Below are 16,251 nucleotides of genomic sequence, written 5' to 3'. Positions count from 1 at the left end.
GTTGGATCACGGTTCTTACCGGTAGAGAATACAAGAGGATGGCGAGGAAGAGGATGACGAAGATGAGGATGATGGCACAGATGAAGACGCACCGGAAACGTCGCCACACGATGAACTTAAAGGTCTTGCAGGGGTTTGTGAACCAGAAGAAGGAGGTCTCTGGTCGTCTGGTTATGAAGGAGAAATTCATTCATATAAATATTTGGTTTTAACTTATTAAAACGCTATAAGAAATAATAGAAATTCCTTCTATTTTTGCTCCACACAATGTCACCAAAGTTTTTAGAAGAATATTAGAGTCATTAGAATATTAAATGGTTTAAATGAACCTTTCAAACTTTTATTTATTTATTGAAATGTTGTTTTTTTAAGTACTTAATATGTTTTAAATCATTTAAATCAGTTATTCAATAAAAACAGGTTCAAACTTTACATTTGGAAATTATTTAATCCAACACTTAAAATGATCACATTGATTTACACAGAGTTTGATTTTCTAAATCAAATAACTCAAAAATTAATTTTCTAAATTTCATAATTTTAAATTCGGTTATGAATGTAAAAAGCGAAAAAAGAATTTAAAAATATTAAATTGAGAACATTTTGGAACTACAGTATGTGTAAAAAAAGATATTTGAAAGAATGCAACCTTTCTATATACATGGTGGAATACATTGAAATTACCGAATTCAATTATTAAATATAAATAATCCAATGCCTAACAAAATGTATAAGAAAATGTAGCACTTTTTTTATGCAATTCATTCTCTTTTTTAATTGAATAAAAAAATGTTATATTGAATTTCTTATGATTTTTTTTTTTAACTCAAAGAGTTTGATATTCTTATTACAATAAAATAAAAAATATGTTCTAAATTACAAAATTCTATACAGTGACACCTATTCGGAATCCCCCATTATGAATTGACACGGAATGTGCTACCAACATCGTCACATGATCATCTGGAGGTCACATGATTGGCTGAAATGATCAATCCAGTACCTTGGTACTCTTTTAGTATTGTCTGGTGGAACTATTATATATTGAAAACAAACGTAAACAAATTAAAAAATATATACATTTACTGGGGATGGAATGAGACTTACTTTGGAGGATCCAGTTTTGGGTTCATGTTGGGTTCATCTCTGCCTTTCCCTGCTGGTCTCTCATCTACTTCTGCCTCACCGACTATCTCCAGAGTCATCTCTACTTTACCCTGCAGAAGACAAGGATTGATCAGAGATGTTTGACCATAAGATGTGTAGATGTTTGGACTCACCCCCAGGACCTTCTCTCCGTTCTGCTCCATGGAGCAGGGCCACCAGCCTTTCACGGACTTCTGAGCAAACAGAGACTTGTGCAGGTCATTCTTGAGTGATGGGATTCCAGTGTCCAGGTTGTCCATCATGGACAGTGAACACTTCTCTGGAGACTTAGAAGGTGGAACCAGGTTCCGTAGGTCCAGTTCCAGTGTTCCTGATCACAAGGTGTAAGAACATAGTTATACACTTAAGTACGGCAATATTGTTTTTTATGATACAGTATTGATATTGAACAGGACTAGAAGTGTGTATTGGCCAAAATCTGGCAATAAGATACTTATAATGATACAGAGAAAACAATACAATATGTCCAAACATCAGCTTTAAAAACCTACTATATCCTCTCGTCCTCAGTCCTTGCTGGGCTCACAGGATTTCATTGTTCTTTTTGCTGCAGAGTGCATAATGACTGTGGCCATCTCTCGCAGATGGGAGTTAAATTGCAACACAAAAATTGTGTTTTATACACACTTTTTAGAAATATAAACCATAAAAGATCTATGATAAAAAATAAATGTGTTTTGAAAGGTGAAGAAGTATTTACAATTAACATTTTTCATTTTTGTGTTGCAATTAAACTTACGGCCAATAGATGGCAGCATCCCCTTCAGTTAAAGGAACAATAAAATTCTGCCAGATTCCAGGGATGACTGACGACTAGAGGCTACAGTCAACTCAAGCAGCTTTTAAAGCTGATATTTGGACATATTTTGGTCATGTGGTCTGTAAATTCTGCAACACCAGAGTCAAGTACTCGACAATACTACAAATATATCCTTGTTACTACAGTATCTCAACATATCCTTATATTTAGTATAGTTGTACCGTGATATGTATTGTACCACCAGATTCTTGCCAACACACACTTCTAGTGTTATCTTACCGAGATAGTCGTCCAACGAGAACTTGTCATTGTCCCATATCTGGATGATGAGCTTGGGAGGAATCCGGAACTCTGTTTTGTCCAGACTCCAGAAGTTCTCCTGGTGAGGAAACATGAGTCATCGAAACAGACCTCAGATCCAGCTCATCCAAACAGTGTTCGGGTCGGGTCTTACCTTTTTAGAGACCAGACAGAGCTGCTCCGCCGGCAGGAAGTCGAAGTCGAACACAAACCTCCAGTTGAAGTTTCCGTCTCCATCCAGGGAGCGATAGTGGACGTCCGTCTTCTGCTTGTCCTCCTCCATGCCGGGCATCCAGCTGGAAATACCAGAGGATATTCAAGTCCACGCTCTTCGTCATGTGACTTGAGTTTAGGCGGGAAGACATTTCTACCCTTTGACGTAGATGTCGCTCATGTCCTCTCCAGTGATGCTGGCCTCATCCAGAGTCACGTCTGTGGTGTTCCAGACGACCACGCGCAGGAAATGTCTGGAACACACCAGTCAGAAAAATGAAGTGGAATGAACACTGAGAGCAGGCGAGTCGTGTTACTTTTTGGGCTTGCGTGGTGTGATGTCGAAGGGAGGACCCGGCAGTCCCATGCTTTTGGGGAAGACGTCCACCCACATTTGAAGTTTACCCTGTGAAGCACAGAAGATCCTGATGACTAGAAGGTCGTCATAAGTGTGGAAGTATATCAGTGACATCAGAATATTGAAAGATTGAATTTAACCTTTTCATTTTGAAACCTTGACATTTTTTTATTGGAATGTTGTTTTTTAAGTATCTGTTTTTAATTAGTATTATTATCATTAATATATTAATTAAATAATTCTTATATTCCCAGGTTGAATTAATTTTGTCATTAAATAATTCATAATAAAAAAGTTTAAATATTCTTGAATAATTAAAACATTTTCTTTCCAAATTGATATTTATTCAAATGTAGCCTGTTAAATTAAATAATTTCTGGTTGCATTAATATACCAACATTTTATATTAATTCATTTAAAATGTTTCAATAAATGGAATTAAAAAAAAAAATTAAGTCTAAAAAAATATATAATAACCTTCATATAGTTGAACCTTTTAAAAATTAAATCATTGACTTAAATTATAAAAAAAACAACATATATAACCTTTAAATATACATTTTTAATGTAATAAAAAAAACTTTCAACATATACATTGTTGAATTAAATTATTCAATACAAATAATTAAAAAAATTCAATATTACAATATACAAACTATTTAATTTAATTATTAAAACAAAACAAAAAACAACTAGATTTGAATCCTTAAGCAAATAAAGAGGAAAGTTTAATCAAAAGATTATCGTTTCAACATTAAATAAAAGTTACAGTTAATCCAACTATTTAATATCCGGACGGCACTGACCTACTTCCGTACATAAGATGCATAAATAAATCAAGTATCGATCCTGGATCAATAATTCTCTGACACACTTCTATATGTGGCACTTTTGTGACGAGACGATCAATGTTCTGGTGTGTGCTCAACGCTCTGACCTGGGGCAGGTTGGGCTGGTAAGAGCTGTAGAGTGTTCGAGTCTCCACGTGTTCTGGTACCAGACCCTGAGTCCGCAGCACATGTAGACACAGGCGCTCTCGAGGTGGACCCAGGTGTTGATGGAGCTCCTTGCTGCCCTCTGAACATTGAGATGAACACACACATCAATTCAACTCAACTGCAACAACACAACGTCATATTGATACAAGTGATAATGTTTTCCCTTTTTGAATCATGTCTGTATCTTTGTGAAGTTATCCTAAGTCATCCTGTTTGAGTTTAACATGATTTGATTGTATGGAGGTATATGTGCTTGTCTGTTTCTTTGTTATTAAATTGCTTTAATAAAAAAAACTTTAAAACCTTTGAAAATATGTTGTTTTATTAGGAAGTAACGTTTCAGGGATTGCATAATTAACCTTTGTGGTATCTCAGGGTCAAGGTGACCCGGAGGCCCGATAACAAATGTAGTGTGTTAAGACTCATTTTATTACCAATAAAAAAACATTTCAATCAAAAATACAGTTTTTAAACACCTTGACATTTTTTAATGATGATTTTTGTTTTTTTGTTGAAGCAACCATATTTTTTTATTAAACATGTTTTTCTTCAATATATTAACTTTGCTGTTTTTTTAGTTGAAGCAACATTTATATGATTAAAAATAACATTTTCTATTGTATTCTTTTTATTGTAAAAAAAATTGATTGAATTAACAAAACTATCTTTGGAACTGATTAAAAGAACCTTCATGATGAATCAAATCACAATGATGCCACACATAGGTATGTTTATATATACTTATTACATGGCAATCATAGTTATGAGGCTTTTAATAAATGAATGTATACATAAATATCAATCTTTGACCTGAGAATCAACTAAAAAACACTTTAATATCAGTGTTGTTGATATAGTTTATATTTACAAATACAATTTTAATACAAACATAACATAATTTTAAAATTCTACGTTACCAAACTCAGAGAGCGTGTACTGTTTCCCGTTGAAGTACATGGATGTGCCGTTGTCTTCTGTCCTGGGTTTGGAGAGACCCTTCATTCGAGACAAGTTCTCAAGGATCGCAGACGGTTTCATCTGGTCTCGCCATTGGTTGATACCAGAACTTTAAACCAAAATGAAAAATCATCTTTATTATATAACAGGAAATAATTGAGACTCGTTTAATTTACCAGAAAATAAAATCAGTTACTCTTAATATTGTTTTATTCATGAGGTACTTGGCAACTGCGCAAATGAGGAGCCACAACATTGCAGGCACATTTTACAGTGATTCCAATAAACATATAGAAAATGAAAATGTAAAATAAATGGATTAAATATTTCTCATTAAAGTTTTAAGGGCGGACCTTTTACATTTGTGTATTTCTAGTCTTTTAACTCGTGTGGCATAGACTAGGCATTACGTTTTTAAAAATTGCCTGCATTCAGCTAAAGCCGCAATGTATTGACTTGTTTAAATGAACAACTTGCAAACTCAAGATTGAAAATGTTCCTGTGATGCTTTGCCGCCCAGCCAACCAACCAACGCTGTTGATTACCTTTGAAATATAAACATATAAACACTGTTTTTTTGCCACTATTCATAAATATATTTAAACATGTAGTATCATGGTAAAAAAAATGAGTTACTAGGTCAAGTGATGTCATAACACGGGTGAGAATAATGTCACTTCTTAATTCTCTTACATGCAGTAGGTTTGTGGAATTCCGCAGTAGGAGTTAAATCGGGACAGAAAGCGATTCTCCAGGTCCACCACCGTCTCCCCGACCTTCTCGTCGCGACTCAGAAGGTCGTAGTCGTAGACTGAGATCTTCAGGTCCTTGTCCTGGGGCAGGTAACAAGTCATCTCGAACATCCTGAAACGACACTTTTATTTACCTCCTTCAAACACCTTTAATGCGTTTGTCCGACCAACCTCCCAAACACGGGGCTGAGGGTGTTGGGGATGTAGTTGTCACGGTCTTCGATTGAGTTCCTGCCCAGGGATATCTTGACGTATGGATCACACTGACGAGACAACAAACCATGATGGACACCTGCCGCACTGATGGATGGATGGATTGAGAAGTTCTCACTTTGCCATTGTTGTCTTTGGGCTGCAGCTCCAGAGCTCGGACCACGTAGATCCGGACCACACACTCTTGCGGTCCGCTGTCCGGCAGCTCCCTGAACTGACGAGGAGGAGGGGTCACACCGGGGTCGTCGGGTAGTGGGTACACCTTGAAGGAGCCCTGCAGGTAGAAGATGAAATTTAAACAAGAACCGTTTTTCCCCTTTTATTCTAATACACTCTTATATCATTCTCATCATAACATTGAATAATTGAATAAAACATTTCAGATGTTTTTTCTATTGATGTTGTTATTGTTTTATAAGCATTTCATTCTGTTTTGAATCATTTAATTCAATAACTTCTATATTGAATGGTTGCATTTGTTTTCATTGAAATCAATCATTTGTATATTAAAAGGTTGGATTTTATTTTTTGATATTTTATTCTTCATATATATATATGATATTCCAAAAATAAATGTTCTAAATTGAATATGAATTCAAGTTGTAGCCTTTGAAATTCAATATATACAATTAAATATTTTCAAAATTAACATTTTCTTTACACAAGATTGATGGTCTGATTTAAATAATTCAACATTTTATTTATAAATTAAAATGTTACAATATACATATACAATATAAAAATGTTGGTACAATAGTGTTTTCAGCCAATCATGCCAGGGGCAGACGATCATGTGATGACTTGAAAGTACTTGAACATTTAGCTCTGCACTCTTTTGGTGTTATCTGGTGGCACTTTAATAACAACATTTTATATTTTATTAAAACAAAATTAATTCAGAAGATAAAGGTTTAATTATTGAAATGAGTCTATCAATCGTACATTGTACTTCTAATTATGGGAAAATAAATGTTTTTTTTAAACACATTATTGAAAAAAAACATAAAATAAATCCAACCTTTTATATACAAATTATGGAATCAAATTAAATTAAAAAAAATTGCTTGGAAATATAATAATAATATATTTATTGTAATAACAAACTTACAAAACATTTATAACCTTTCAATATACATATTATTTACAAATATTAATTTAAACAAAAAAAACAACTAATTATTTAAAAAATATATTTGAAGCTTTAAAACAGAAAAATCGAAGTTTTAAACATTTTAAATGCTCAATTCAACCATTCAATCTTCAGACGGCACTGATCTACTTCATGCTCTCTGAATGGAATAACCTGAGGTTGTGTAATCACCTTGAATTCTCCGACCACAGTAGGATCATCGTCTTCTTCATCAGTCTTCCCTCTCTCTAGTCTGAAGGTGCTGCAGAAGTCGGTCAGCTGCTGGAATCCATCCACGCTCTCCAGCTCACACTCGTACACCTGAAGAAAACAATACAGTAACTATACTTCATTCAAACTTCACTGACTTCCTAACATGCGACCACTTACTTTGAGCGTGTCGTATCCTTTCTTCAGGTACGGCCCACATTTCTCCTGCTCAAATAATGAGGCGTAGAATTTGCTCCACCAGTCCACCGTCTCTTTCTCCTACATGAAGAAGAAAAGAAGAATTGTTCAGGAGGAGAATGTCATCTGGACGACTGTTGACGGTCTCTCACCTTCTCGGCTTGCTTTCAGTAACAAAGCCATGCAACACACAAAATCACTCAGATTAACACACACGTATTTGAAAACCATTTTCAGATTCGAGTGACGAGAACATTTTTAGAGACAGACATTAAAAGAAACATGCAGCTCAAAAACATTGTTCAGCCAAATTATTTCAGATGATGCAAAACAGGAGAGAAGAACAAGATGACATTGATGATAACATGTGGAAAGATAATGTTTTGATTAGTTGATTAAATACTTGAGATTTTATTTTCTTTTTCGGGGCGTCTAAAATCTATTTTCGGTATTTATTCATATTTATGTGCATATTTCGGTCACAAATCCCATCTTTTCTTTGTTATTAATTATGAAATAATCAAAACAATATGTTGTAGTGTTGACAGAGAAGGAAAATCTCTAGTACTGTATATATATACTGTATATACTCAGTCTTGAAGTCTGAAACAGTCTATAATAACTGTTTGAATAGAACTAAGAAAAAAAAACATTGGAAAAACATACAGAAATAGGAAGTTGATTTGTTGGTAATATTTTCATATTTTACTGTATAAACTGTAGCAATAATTTTTTTTAAATTATTGACATATTAATGTGTGACATAATAAGGTAAGGTAAAACTTTATTGAAATTGTTTTTTTCCAATAGCCAATACATACAGCATTTTTTTATAAAAAATAAAATAAAACAAATAAATAAATAAATAAAAATAAAAATAAAATAAAAAATAACAAAAAATAATAATAATAAAATAATAATAATGTTGTTTGTAAAGTGTCTTTCAATAAAGTTGTTAGAATTTTAAACATGGCTGAGTAAGAGGTTTTACATTCCATAGTTTTTGAAGCAGAAAGTGACTTAAAGCTCTTTGCGAAGCTGTGGTTCAAACAACAGAATCATTGGTAATAGCGTGAGGAAGCGGGCAGACTCCAGTAGACGTACATACAAAATGGGACGGAGAAGAAGCCATTTTGTTGACAGCAGATGATATGTTGTACATGTACTGCAATGCAGAGTTGATACAGTTCGTCAAACTTGACCGAAAGTCAACGTTTGCATTCAGCATCCAGCAGTAGTTTAATGTCATGTATCATAATGCATTCATGTGGACGTACGAACAGTGGTGTGAGAGTTACCTGAGCCTCCAGCAGGGGGCGTCTTTCCTCCATGTTGATAGACACGTCTTTGGTTGGAGATGCCATCATGAGGGACACTGAGGGAAGTGGAATGGTGAGGGGAACAGAAGGGTGACAACATTGGGAATGACACTACCAAGTAGAGCAGAATTGATGCAGAATTCTGAGGGGTTTTGGGAATTGAATTTTTTACTTTACTTACTTTACTACTATTCAACAGGCTTTCTGGAGAACATGCTGTGTTTATAAACATCATATTAATTTATCTAAAGCACTTTACAACATAATTCCCAGCAAAAAACAAGCACAAAGTAATGGTCTGTAATAGTTCTGTATAAATATTCCGATTTTTAATGAAACACAATTCAATATCAATTTGTACTTTTTACTCATTTGGTCTGTAAACCTGCATTTAATTTTACAGTTTCCACCTTTCATTGTAAATTTAGTTTAGTTGTGATTGGTTGGCCGGGCGGCAAAGCCTCAAGGAAGCTATTTAGGTTTATTTAAGAATTACTGAGAATGTTGAGGGATGGCACCCCACATGCAAACCTGTATTTCAATAACTGGCGGATCTTCTGCTGCTGCCCATACTGCCTCTTCTTTCACTATATTCTCCCTCTCCCTTCTCTCCATCCCTCCGTCTACCCCCTCCATAATTATATGTAAACTAATTTATAGTAAAAAAAAAATGGAATAACTGGGGACACAAAAAAATGTTATGCCTGGTAGAAAAAAAAACACTTTAATCAATAAATTAACCTTTTTTTTCAATAATTAGCTAAATATTCAGAAGTCACAGACGAAAGTGTTTATAGTACAACGATAACTCCTTACTTTTGGTTGACATAGCCCCCTCTGCAGTGATGACGTATGGGTCACAGCGGAACTGCTCCAGAGAAGTGATGGTGCACTGACCCACGACAGGCTTCCGGCCAAACGGCCGATGGTCAATGACCTTCAGAACAATGGGAGGAGTGTACATCTCATCCTTCGGCAACAGCTGAAATCAAAAGAGTTTTAGATGCAGTTTCCAACACGGTCTTCATCTGAGGTTTGCTATTCACCACTTTGACGAAGAGAACCGAGCTGGGAAAGTTAGGACTCTTCTTCATGTTTTTGATCACAGCCGTCTCCACCCTTTGGCCGCCACACTCCACCACCAGGCTCGGGGAGGTCACGGCCGCCAACTGATAGGACTTCATGTTCCTCAAACCCCACGCTAAAATCTGGACCCAGCAAAAAGAACATTGGATTTGAAAGAAGAAACTGGTGTTCTGAAATTGAGATCTGCTTGATGTACCTCCACGGCAGTGAGCTGCACCACGGGCCGGATTCCCTGAGGGACCATGTAGAGGTTCTCTCCTCGTTGTGGAGGAACCAAAGGAAGGTCAGGCTCATTCTGAGGTGAAGATATAAGAAAAAGAACCAACAGAAAAAAAATAAATAAAGAAAACAGGGATTGCAAGTTAGCAGAAAACAAACTTTGATTTTTGAAACCATGTACAGTGATCACTCGCCATATCACGCTTTAAATGTCTAAATCCTATTGTATGCATCAGCTCACTGCGATTGTAACTGTAAATGGGTCAGTGAACATCAGAGAACTGGGTCTAGATTGGACACTCTGGTAAATACAAAAGGAGGAAAATACAGATCAGCGTTACAGACAAGGGTGGGGACGCAGCGTGATCAGAGGAGCTGTAATTTATTGTAGCGTCCAAGAGATGGTCTGTAGTTTTTATAACCATTTGTTATACTGATGTAGTCCAAAAACCAATGCCAATTTTAGTGACAAACTACACGACAATGAAAGAGGGACCTCTGTACCAACATTTTCTACTCTGCTGTTTAAATAGGTTATTTTAAATCATTTATTACTGACTTTCAACATGAACAATCTGACTTTGCGAATATTTTTCATTCATACTCAAAATTTTCTCCTGCATTTTTCGTGTTTAATATTTAATCAATCCTCAATGGAGGATTCGTTTTTAGCTCTGGACAATAGTTTTCAATTTAATCAGACCGGAAACATGGAAACAGGCATTAATAAGGCCTACAAATCCTCCTTGCTTAGCTAGTGTCTGACCTTGTTCTTCAAGATTAGCTCAGCAGCAACCAGAGCCTCCCCAGCCTCAAGTCCCTTATGAAGGATAGGGTGCCACAGGAGTTTGGGGCTCTGATCCATCCCTGGAGTCAGCTTCACCATTGGAGAACATACACTTCGACCCAACAGCTCATCCTTGCCCTTTACAATGGAGATCATGAAGATGAATATTTAGAACTTTCCTCTCTCAATGGGCGTGTCAGAGGCTTACCACTTGATCGTGGTCGTAGAACTCCAGCACGACATCCGGGGGGCGCTGTTGCAGTGCTACGGGGTCTCCATAGATCTCCACGTCATTGAAGATGAGCGTCTGATCCCAGGTCGGGTTCAGTGTTGACGGGAGTTTCACCGTGGTCTTACTGAGGTGTAAGAAGGAGACGTGTGTGTATGGATCTGTGGAGAGAAGCCTTAGATTCAACTCATCCTTGTTTCCAGCTCAGTCCTGAGAAGCACTTTTACCTGAGAAACTATCTTTGTCCATTGATGCGATGTTTCTTGCCTGGTAGACGTAAACTCGCAAATGATACATGTAGGAATCTGAGGGAAGGAAATGACATTATCATTTAGATTAGATGCTATATTCTTGTTAATCTTCACATCCTGTAACTCACTCTGGAAGCTGCAGGACACAGTAGGAGTGTTTGCACCAAACATTTTGGTGGCGCCAGACGAACCGTCCTTGTCTCTGTCTCCCGTGTCGACACCCTTTAGAACCACCACTCGTCAGCAAGTTACAACAGATAACACACGTCGGCAAATAATAACTGGAGGTGAAACTAAATCATGTGTAGACAGATATTTGTCAACAAAAAGGACAAACTAATGGCGATATTTAAGTGTATTGATATTTTCTCAGATTTACAATTACAAATATTCACAGCGTTTGTTTGCTTAAAAGCAGTTATTGCATGTCCTTTACATAATAATAGAACAATGAAATCCTGCAAAAGCCTGGCGATGACTGAGAATGAGAGGATACAGTCGACTTCAACCGCTTTTAAAGCTGATATTTGGACATATTTTGGTTTCAAAACAAATGAAAGCAGTTACGACTTCGTCAAGAGTCATGTGGTCTGTAAATACTGCAACACCAGAGTCAACTACTCGACAATACTACAAATATATCCTTGTTACTACAGTATCTCAACATATTGTATCGTTGACCCTGTATCATGATACGCATCATATCGCCAGATTCTTGCCAATACACACTCCTTGTCTGCTCATTATAGAGTTTTGGGGTTAAATACATCACGCACCAAAGCGCCTTCAAGTTTGAAGATGGCGGCGGCTCCAAGGCGATCTTCAGGACCCATCTTACGCCTCCAACGCCTTCTACGGAACGTATCGAAAGAACGCTCCTCCCCGTGAAACTTCCAGCCGATCAGTGAAGAGAATTCCCAGCCTTCAGGATTACCTTGGTCTTGTTGCTGTGGAATAATGCAGACAAAGTTATTCATGTACTTGTATCCCATATCAGAGTTGATTTCCCACAACACAATGAAATGTGCAATCAAAGAGGACACTACACATTCAATGGATTTCGTAAATAAAATTATATATATGTATATATTTTTTTTGTTTGTTGTGCAAGTGTGTTTTTTGATGCAATATTTCAAATGCTAGCAAAGAAACAGCATTATTTGGATACAATAAATGATACAAGAACAAAGGTGTTTGAAAGGGAGCTCCTTGGCAGAGGCTGCCCTCATTCCAAACGTTCCATTTTAAGCTGATAAAATCAATGTTGTTGCATGAGAAACGCTGGATTTTACGGTACAGACCTGTAACGAAGTTCCTGCAGGAAGTGCAGCTCTCTTGCGAAGCCGCACTAATCTCCTCCTTCTGTGAATGTGGTACACTTTCTCCGCTGATACCCAAGACCGAGGCTTGTCCTCGGGTGGAATGGTCACTCCATACTCCCAACCTGGAAAAGCAGAAGAATACTTTCTCTGTACATACCGTCTTTGTGGATGATTTTCACATTATTATTGGTGTATTTAGAATTTTACAGATTTACCAATAGTGGTGTGCTGCATCGCAGCCTACTCCCATCAGTGGGTTGACGGGTGAGTTTTGGGAATTTTAAGTCGCTTTGGAGAAAACTGTCTGCTCAATGCATAAATATAAATATTCATGTAGAATAGATTGGGACTTAACTTAACCCGTTTAAAAAAGTAGCTTCAGTAGCTTTTTATATTCAAGTCAGCGATAACTGCTGAGGGCTTAAAGAAAGTATAAAATAGTCGGAGGATTTGCTTAATATTTGATTGATGCTATACTAATAAGGGACAAGTTTGCTCACATACATATTCTGCCATTTTGGCCATAGTCTGGACTGAACTGATTTTTTGTTCATGGATGCAATTCTTCCCAAAAGATCAGTTTATGGCAGTCATTGAGAGTCCAAGATTAGCTCTGTAGGACCCATGTAGCATCTGTGAGAGGGTAACCAAGTGTCCTCAGGTGACCTTCATAGATGCAGATAGAGTGAGATTTGCCTTTTGTCCTCACAAGGCCACCATAGCCACTGATAATATTAGTGTGAAGATACACTAATTAAAAAAAATATTTCCTGTAAAAATGTAGTATGTAGGTTGAATACTTTCTAGAAAGATACTGAAAATTGTAGTTGTATGTAGTTTAATTCTCCTCTACACAATTTGTGTTTGTCACGCCAAAATAATTAAAAAGTAAGGTTCCAAACAAGGAAGGAAACTGATGGTTGACAAAATGAAGTTAAATGTAACCACACCTTGATCGTCCACAGCTCTGTTGTCGTCGACTGACCACTTGTCTTCCCACTCCCATCCTGGAGGACAAGTGAATTCTCCTGGGTTACGACTTTTCTTCCCATTCTGAATATTAAAAAATAAACAATGTTATAATGTTTTTAATCAAGAGTGTTTGCTGCCACTGAAATGAAAGAAATACTTATAACTGGACTAGAAAATAAACAAAATATGTTGTAAATGAGGACATTCCAGGTGTGACTCAAGAGGAAGTGAAATACAGACAGAGGAGGAAGACCTTCTGTAGATGAGTCAGAAGTATAAATAAATAAATATATAATCCACAAATACATGTAGAATGACGCCATCAGTGACAATGAATCACTCTCCAACATGACTCATTTGGAATTTTTTACCAATAAAAGTTTATCTATCTTCACCAGTTAGATGGGAGGCGTTGAATCCAACTCATACTTCCAGTTAAGTTTGTTAAACATACATTTTGTGTGGCCTGTAACAGAGTTTGACTAAGTTCTACGATGAATAAATCAGCAGATAATGATCAGCAGTGCCGTGAGAAGTAATTGTCTTCGGGGATGTTTATTCATGCCATGGAGACGGGCTCAATATTTGTCCATTGGCATCTCATTTACAGCATCACTTAATTTATTTGCACGCAAGTGTAGTTCTCACCACATCAGTGTAAGGCTCGGAGGCCGGCTTCCACTCTCCCCCAGGAAATCGAGTCTCGTTCTGAAATACCTCGTCCATGAACTCTGTGTGTCCTGCATCAGCCTCTGTCAACAGACTGCAACACACAGGTTGTGCCTTCGTAAGCAAACACTGAGTAATAGATCAGTCAAGGAGAAGATGGTGAGAAGAAAAAAAAGTTTTGACAGACTTTATTTACACAAGGGGAGGAATCAAACCACACGGAATGCCTCAGATTACAAACAAAATCACACCCAATTTTCCAAGAAATCTATAAATGAGCATTTTGTGTGCAATATTGAGGCATTTAGTTGTACTGAACCGAGAGTGCTCTGAACTTGAACTATGATAATAACGAGAAGTCCCGTTTTTTACCCACTTTCAAAAATGCAGATTGTTCAAAATACTATTGACTTTATATACATATAATTATGGGCAAGATTAGTTATTTTAGTCTTTCTTTAAGTCTATCTCTGGTCTTATAACATCAATTCAAAGACAAAAATCGAAAGATAAATTCCACTGAGTAGGTCACTCAAAGTTAAAGAAGCTGTTGCCGGAAGGAATCATGGCAATCAATAACTTTTTTAATAAATGAGTCACAAAGTCTGAAAAACTTTAACTAGATCCTGCAAACTATTACTATATATAACATTGAGGGCAAACTTTAGCTGTGTATGGTACAAGGAAAGGAGGAAATATAGAAAACCAATGTAATCAATTTATATATAAAGCAAAATAAAGTTGAATTTTCTTGTTGAAACCTTTTCAAGCATTGCAATTTTTCTTATAATCCAATTTGATCTTTTTATATTGAAAGTTAAATTTGCCTTTATTGTATTTAATAATTCATACATTTTTTAATTTAAAAAAAAAAAAGTTTTTTCAAAATAATTTTAAAGTGAAGTTAGACAGTGGCTCACTCCTAGATTGGATTAGTTTAATAAGATATCACTATTATATTAAACTTATATTAAAAAGGCTAAGAATTAATTAACATTGAATTAAAAAAAAAAAAAAAATTTAAGAAGTTGAATTAGACCATCATGTACCCAAATGTACTCTGTGTGTACATTTTAAAAATAATTTTGAAAGAATTAAAACATAATTCATTCAACTATGATAAATATATATGAAAAAAAGGAACCGTTCAATATCCAAATAATTGATTTGAATTATTAAAAAAAAAAACTATTATTGAATGCCTAAAACCAAAGTTTCAACATTTGAAATATTCTGATGATACTGATATATTTCCATATATAAAGTCACTTGTAAATTCCACCGCTGACTCTATTCTACTCAGTGAAATACAAACCAGAACCAAGTGAAATTATTGTTCACAAACATCCACATATTTCCATTGAAAAACTCACTCTCTCTCCGGGTCAATAAACCACTCAGACTCCCACTTCCATCCTCGGGGGGGCAAGAAGTACTCCCTCTTCAACTTAATCTTGCCGGTCACATCGGAGAACTTATGACGATCGACCAGTCCGGTGGTTCCCCAGTTCCCAAAAACACTGGCTTGGTTTTCATACTGAGATAGCAATGATTATTTCATGGGATTTATCTGACAGGAACTGATGAAAATGTATTATTTCAGGTTAGAGTTTTACCATTTCAGCAAAAACACTGAATGTTCCCTCAGAGAATGAGTTGAACTTCTTCTCATGCGCCGAGAGGCCGAACCACATGTTGACTCGGACTTGAACCGGCACCTTTAATCCTTTGTTTTTGTCCATGGGATACTGAGAACGAAACAAACATATAAATATATCTACGTTACTATGGTCTATAGTAAAGCCGAGTGCTGAAAAATGACATCCAACTGTTAAACCATCAAGATAACTTAAGGTCATTATTGACCAAAAAAAACAACAAAATCTGATTATTATTCAAATTTCAGATTGAAAATCTTCAAGTTTATGTTTAAAGGTACCTGAAGAAAAATGGTCTGCATCTTTCCACAGTGTCTTCCACAAGACTGCTCACTGTGTGTAGAGAAGAGGATTTCATGAGCTGGAATGCGACAGTAGGCCACTCTCTTCTCGCCTCTCAGCATCCAGATGATGACGTCGGGCAGACTGTTCTGTGGCTGCAGGATGAGGACAGAATGAGAACGTTAAAATGTGACACTCGTAC

The 16,251-nt window shown here is 36.3% G+C and overlaps 1 protein-coding gene across 3 annotated transcripts in view; it reads right to left on the bottom strand.

The window, feature by feature from the left end:
• The window catches only part of myof (myoferlin), a 33,045-nt gene that overhangs the window by 1,013 nt on the left and 15,781 nt on the right, over positions 1–16,251 (bottom strand). For 2 of the 3 annotated variants that reach the window (XM_087785058.1, XM_087785059.1), the window contains 30 exons: positions 16,049–16,204; positions 15,726–15,857; positions 15,483–15,646; positions 14,089–14,203; positions 13,419–13,521; positions 12,448–12,590; positions 11,923–12,093; positions 11,275–11,368; positions 11,123–11,200; positions 10,875–11,056; positions 10,646–10,804; positions 9,857–9,955; positions 9,621–9,782; positions 9,391–9,556; positions 8,554–8,630; positions 7,408–7,419; positions 7,238–7,336; positions 7,040–7,168; positions 5,837–5,992; positions 5,677–5,768; positions 5,447–5,617; positions 4,714–4,862; positions 3,736–3,875; positions 2,758–2,846; positions 2,599–2,694; positions 2,382–2,523; positions 2,207–2,306; positions 1,281–1,477; positions 1,108–1,217; positions 20–167 (listed from right to left, as the gene is read on the bottom strand). In XM_087785058.1, the coding sequence (XP_087641184.1) occupies positions 20–167; positions 1,108–1,217; positions 1,281–1,477; positions 2,207–2,306; positions 2,382–2,523; positions 2,599–2,694; positions 2,758–2,846; positions 3,736–3,875; positions 4,714–4,862; positions 5,447–5,617; positions 5,677–5,768; positions 5,837–5,992; positions 7,040–7,168; positions 7,238–7,336; positions 7,408–7,419; positions 8,554–8,630; positions 9,391–9,556; positions 9,621–9,782; positions 9,857–9,955; positions 10,646–10,804; positions 10,875–11,056; positions 11,123–11,200; positions 11,275–11,368; positions 11,923–12,093; positions 12,448–12,590; positions 13,419–13,521; positions 14,089–14,203; positions 15,483–15,646; positions 15,726–15,857; positions 16,049–16,204 (3,831 nt within the window). Of the gene's footprint in view, positions 1–19; positions 168–1,107; positions 1,218–1,280; positions 1,478–2,206; positions 2,307–2,381; positions 2,524–2,598; positions 2,695–2,757; positions 2,847–3,735; positions 3,876–4,713; positions 4,863–5,446; positions 5,618–5,676; positions 5,769–5,836; positions 5,993–7,039; positions 7,169–7,237; positions 7,337–7,407; positions 7,420–8,363; positions 8,421–8,553; positions 8,631–9,390; positions 9,557–9,620; positions 9,783–9,856; positions 9,956–10,645; positions 10,805–10,874; positions 11,057–11,122; positions 11,201–11,274; positions 11,369–11,922; positions 12,094–12,447; positions 12,591–13,418; positions 13,522–14,088; positions 14,204–15,482; positions 15,647–15,725; positions 15,858–16,048; positions 16,205–16,251 lie in introns of all 3 variants that reach the window. The other variant, XM_087785060.1, reaches the window with a different exon arrangement.

This window comes from Callionymus lyra, chromosome 2 (genome assembly GCF_982586985.1).
Source record: "Callionymus lyra chromosome 2, fCalLyr1.hap1.1, whole genome shotgun sequence".
In the NCBI taxonomy this organism is placed as follows: Eukaryota; Metazoa; Chordata; class Actinopteri; order Syngnathiformes; family Callionymidae; genus Callionymus; species Callionymus lyra.
The sequence above is the reverse complement of the archived record's forward strand: the minus strand, read 5'-3'. Positions and strand labels throughout refer to the sequence as shown.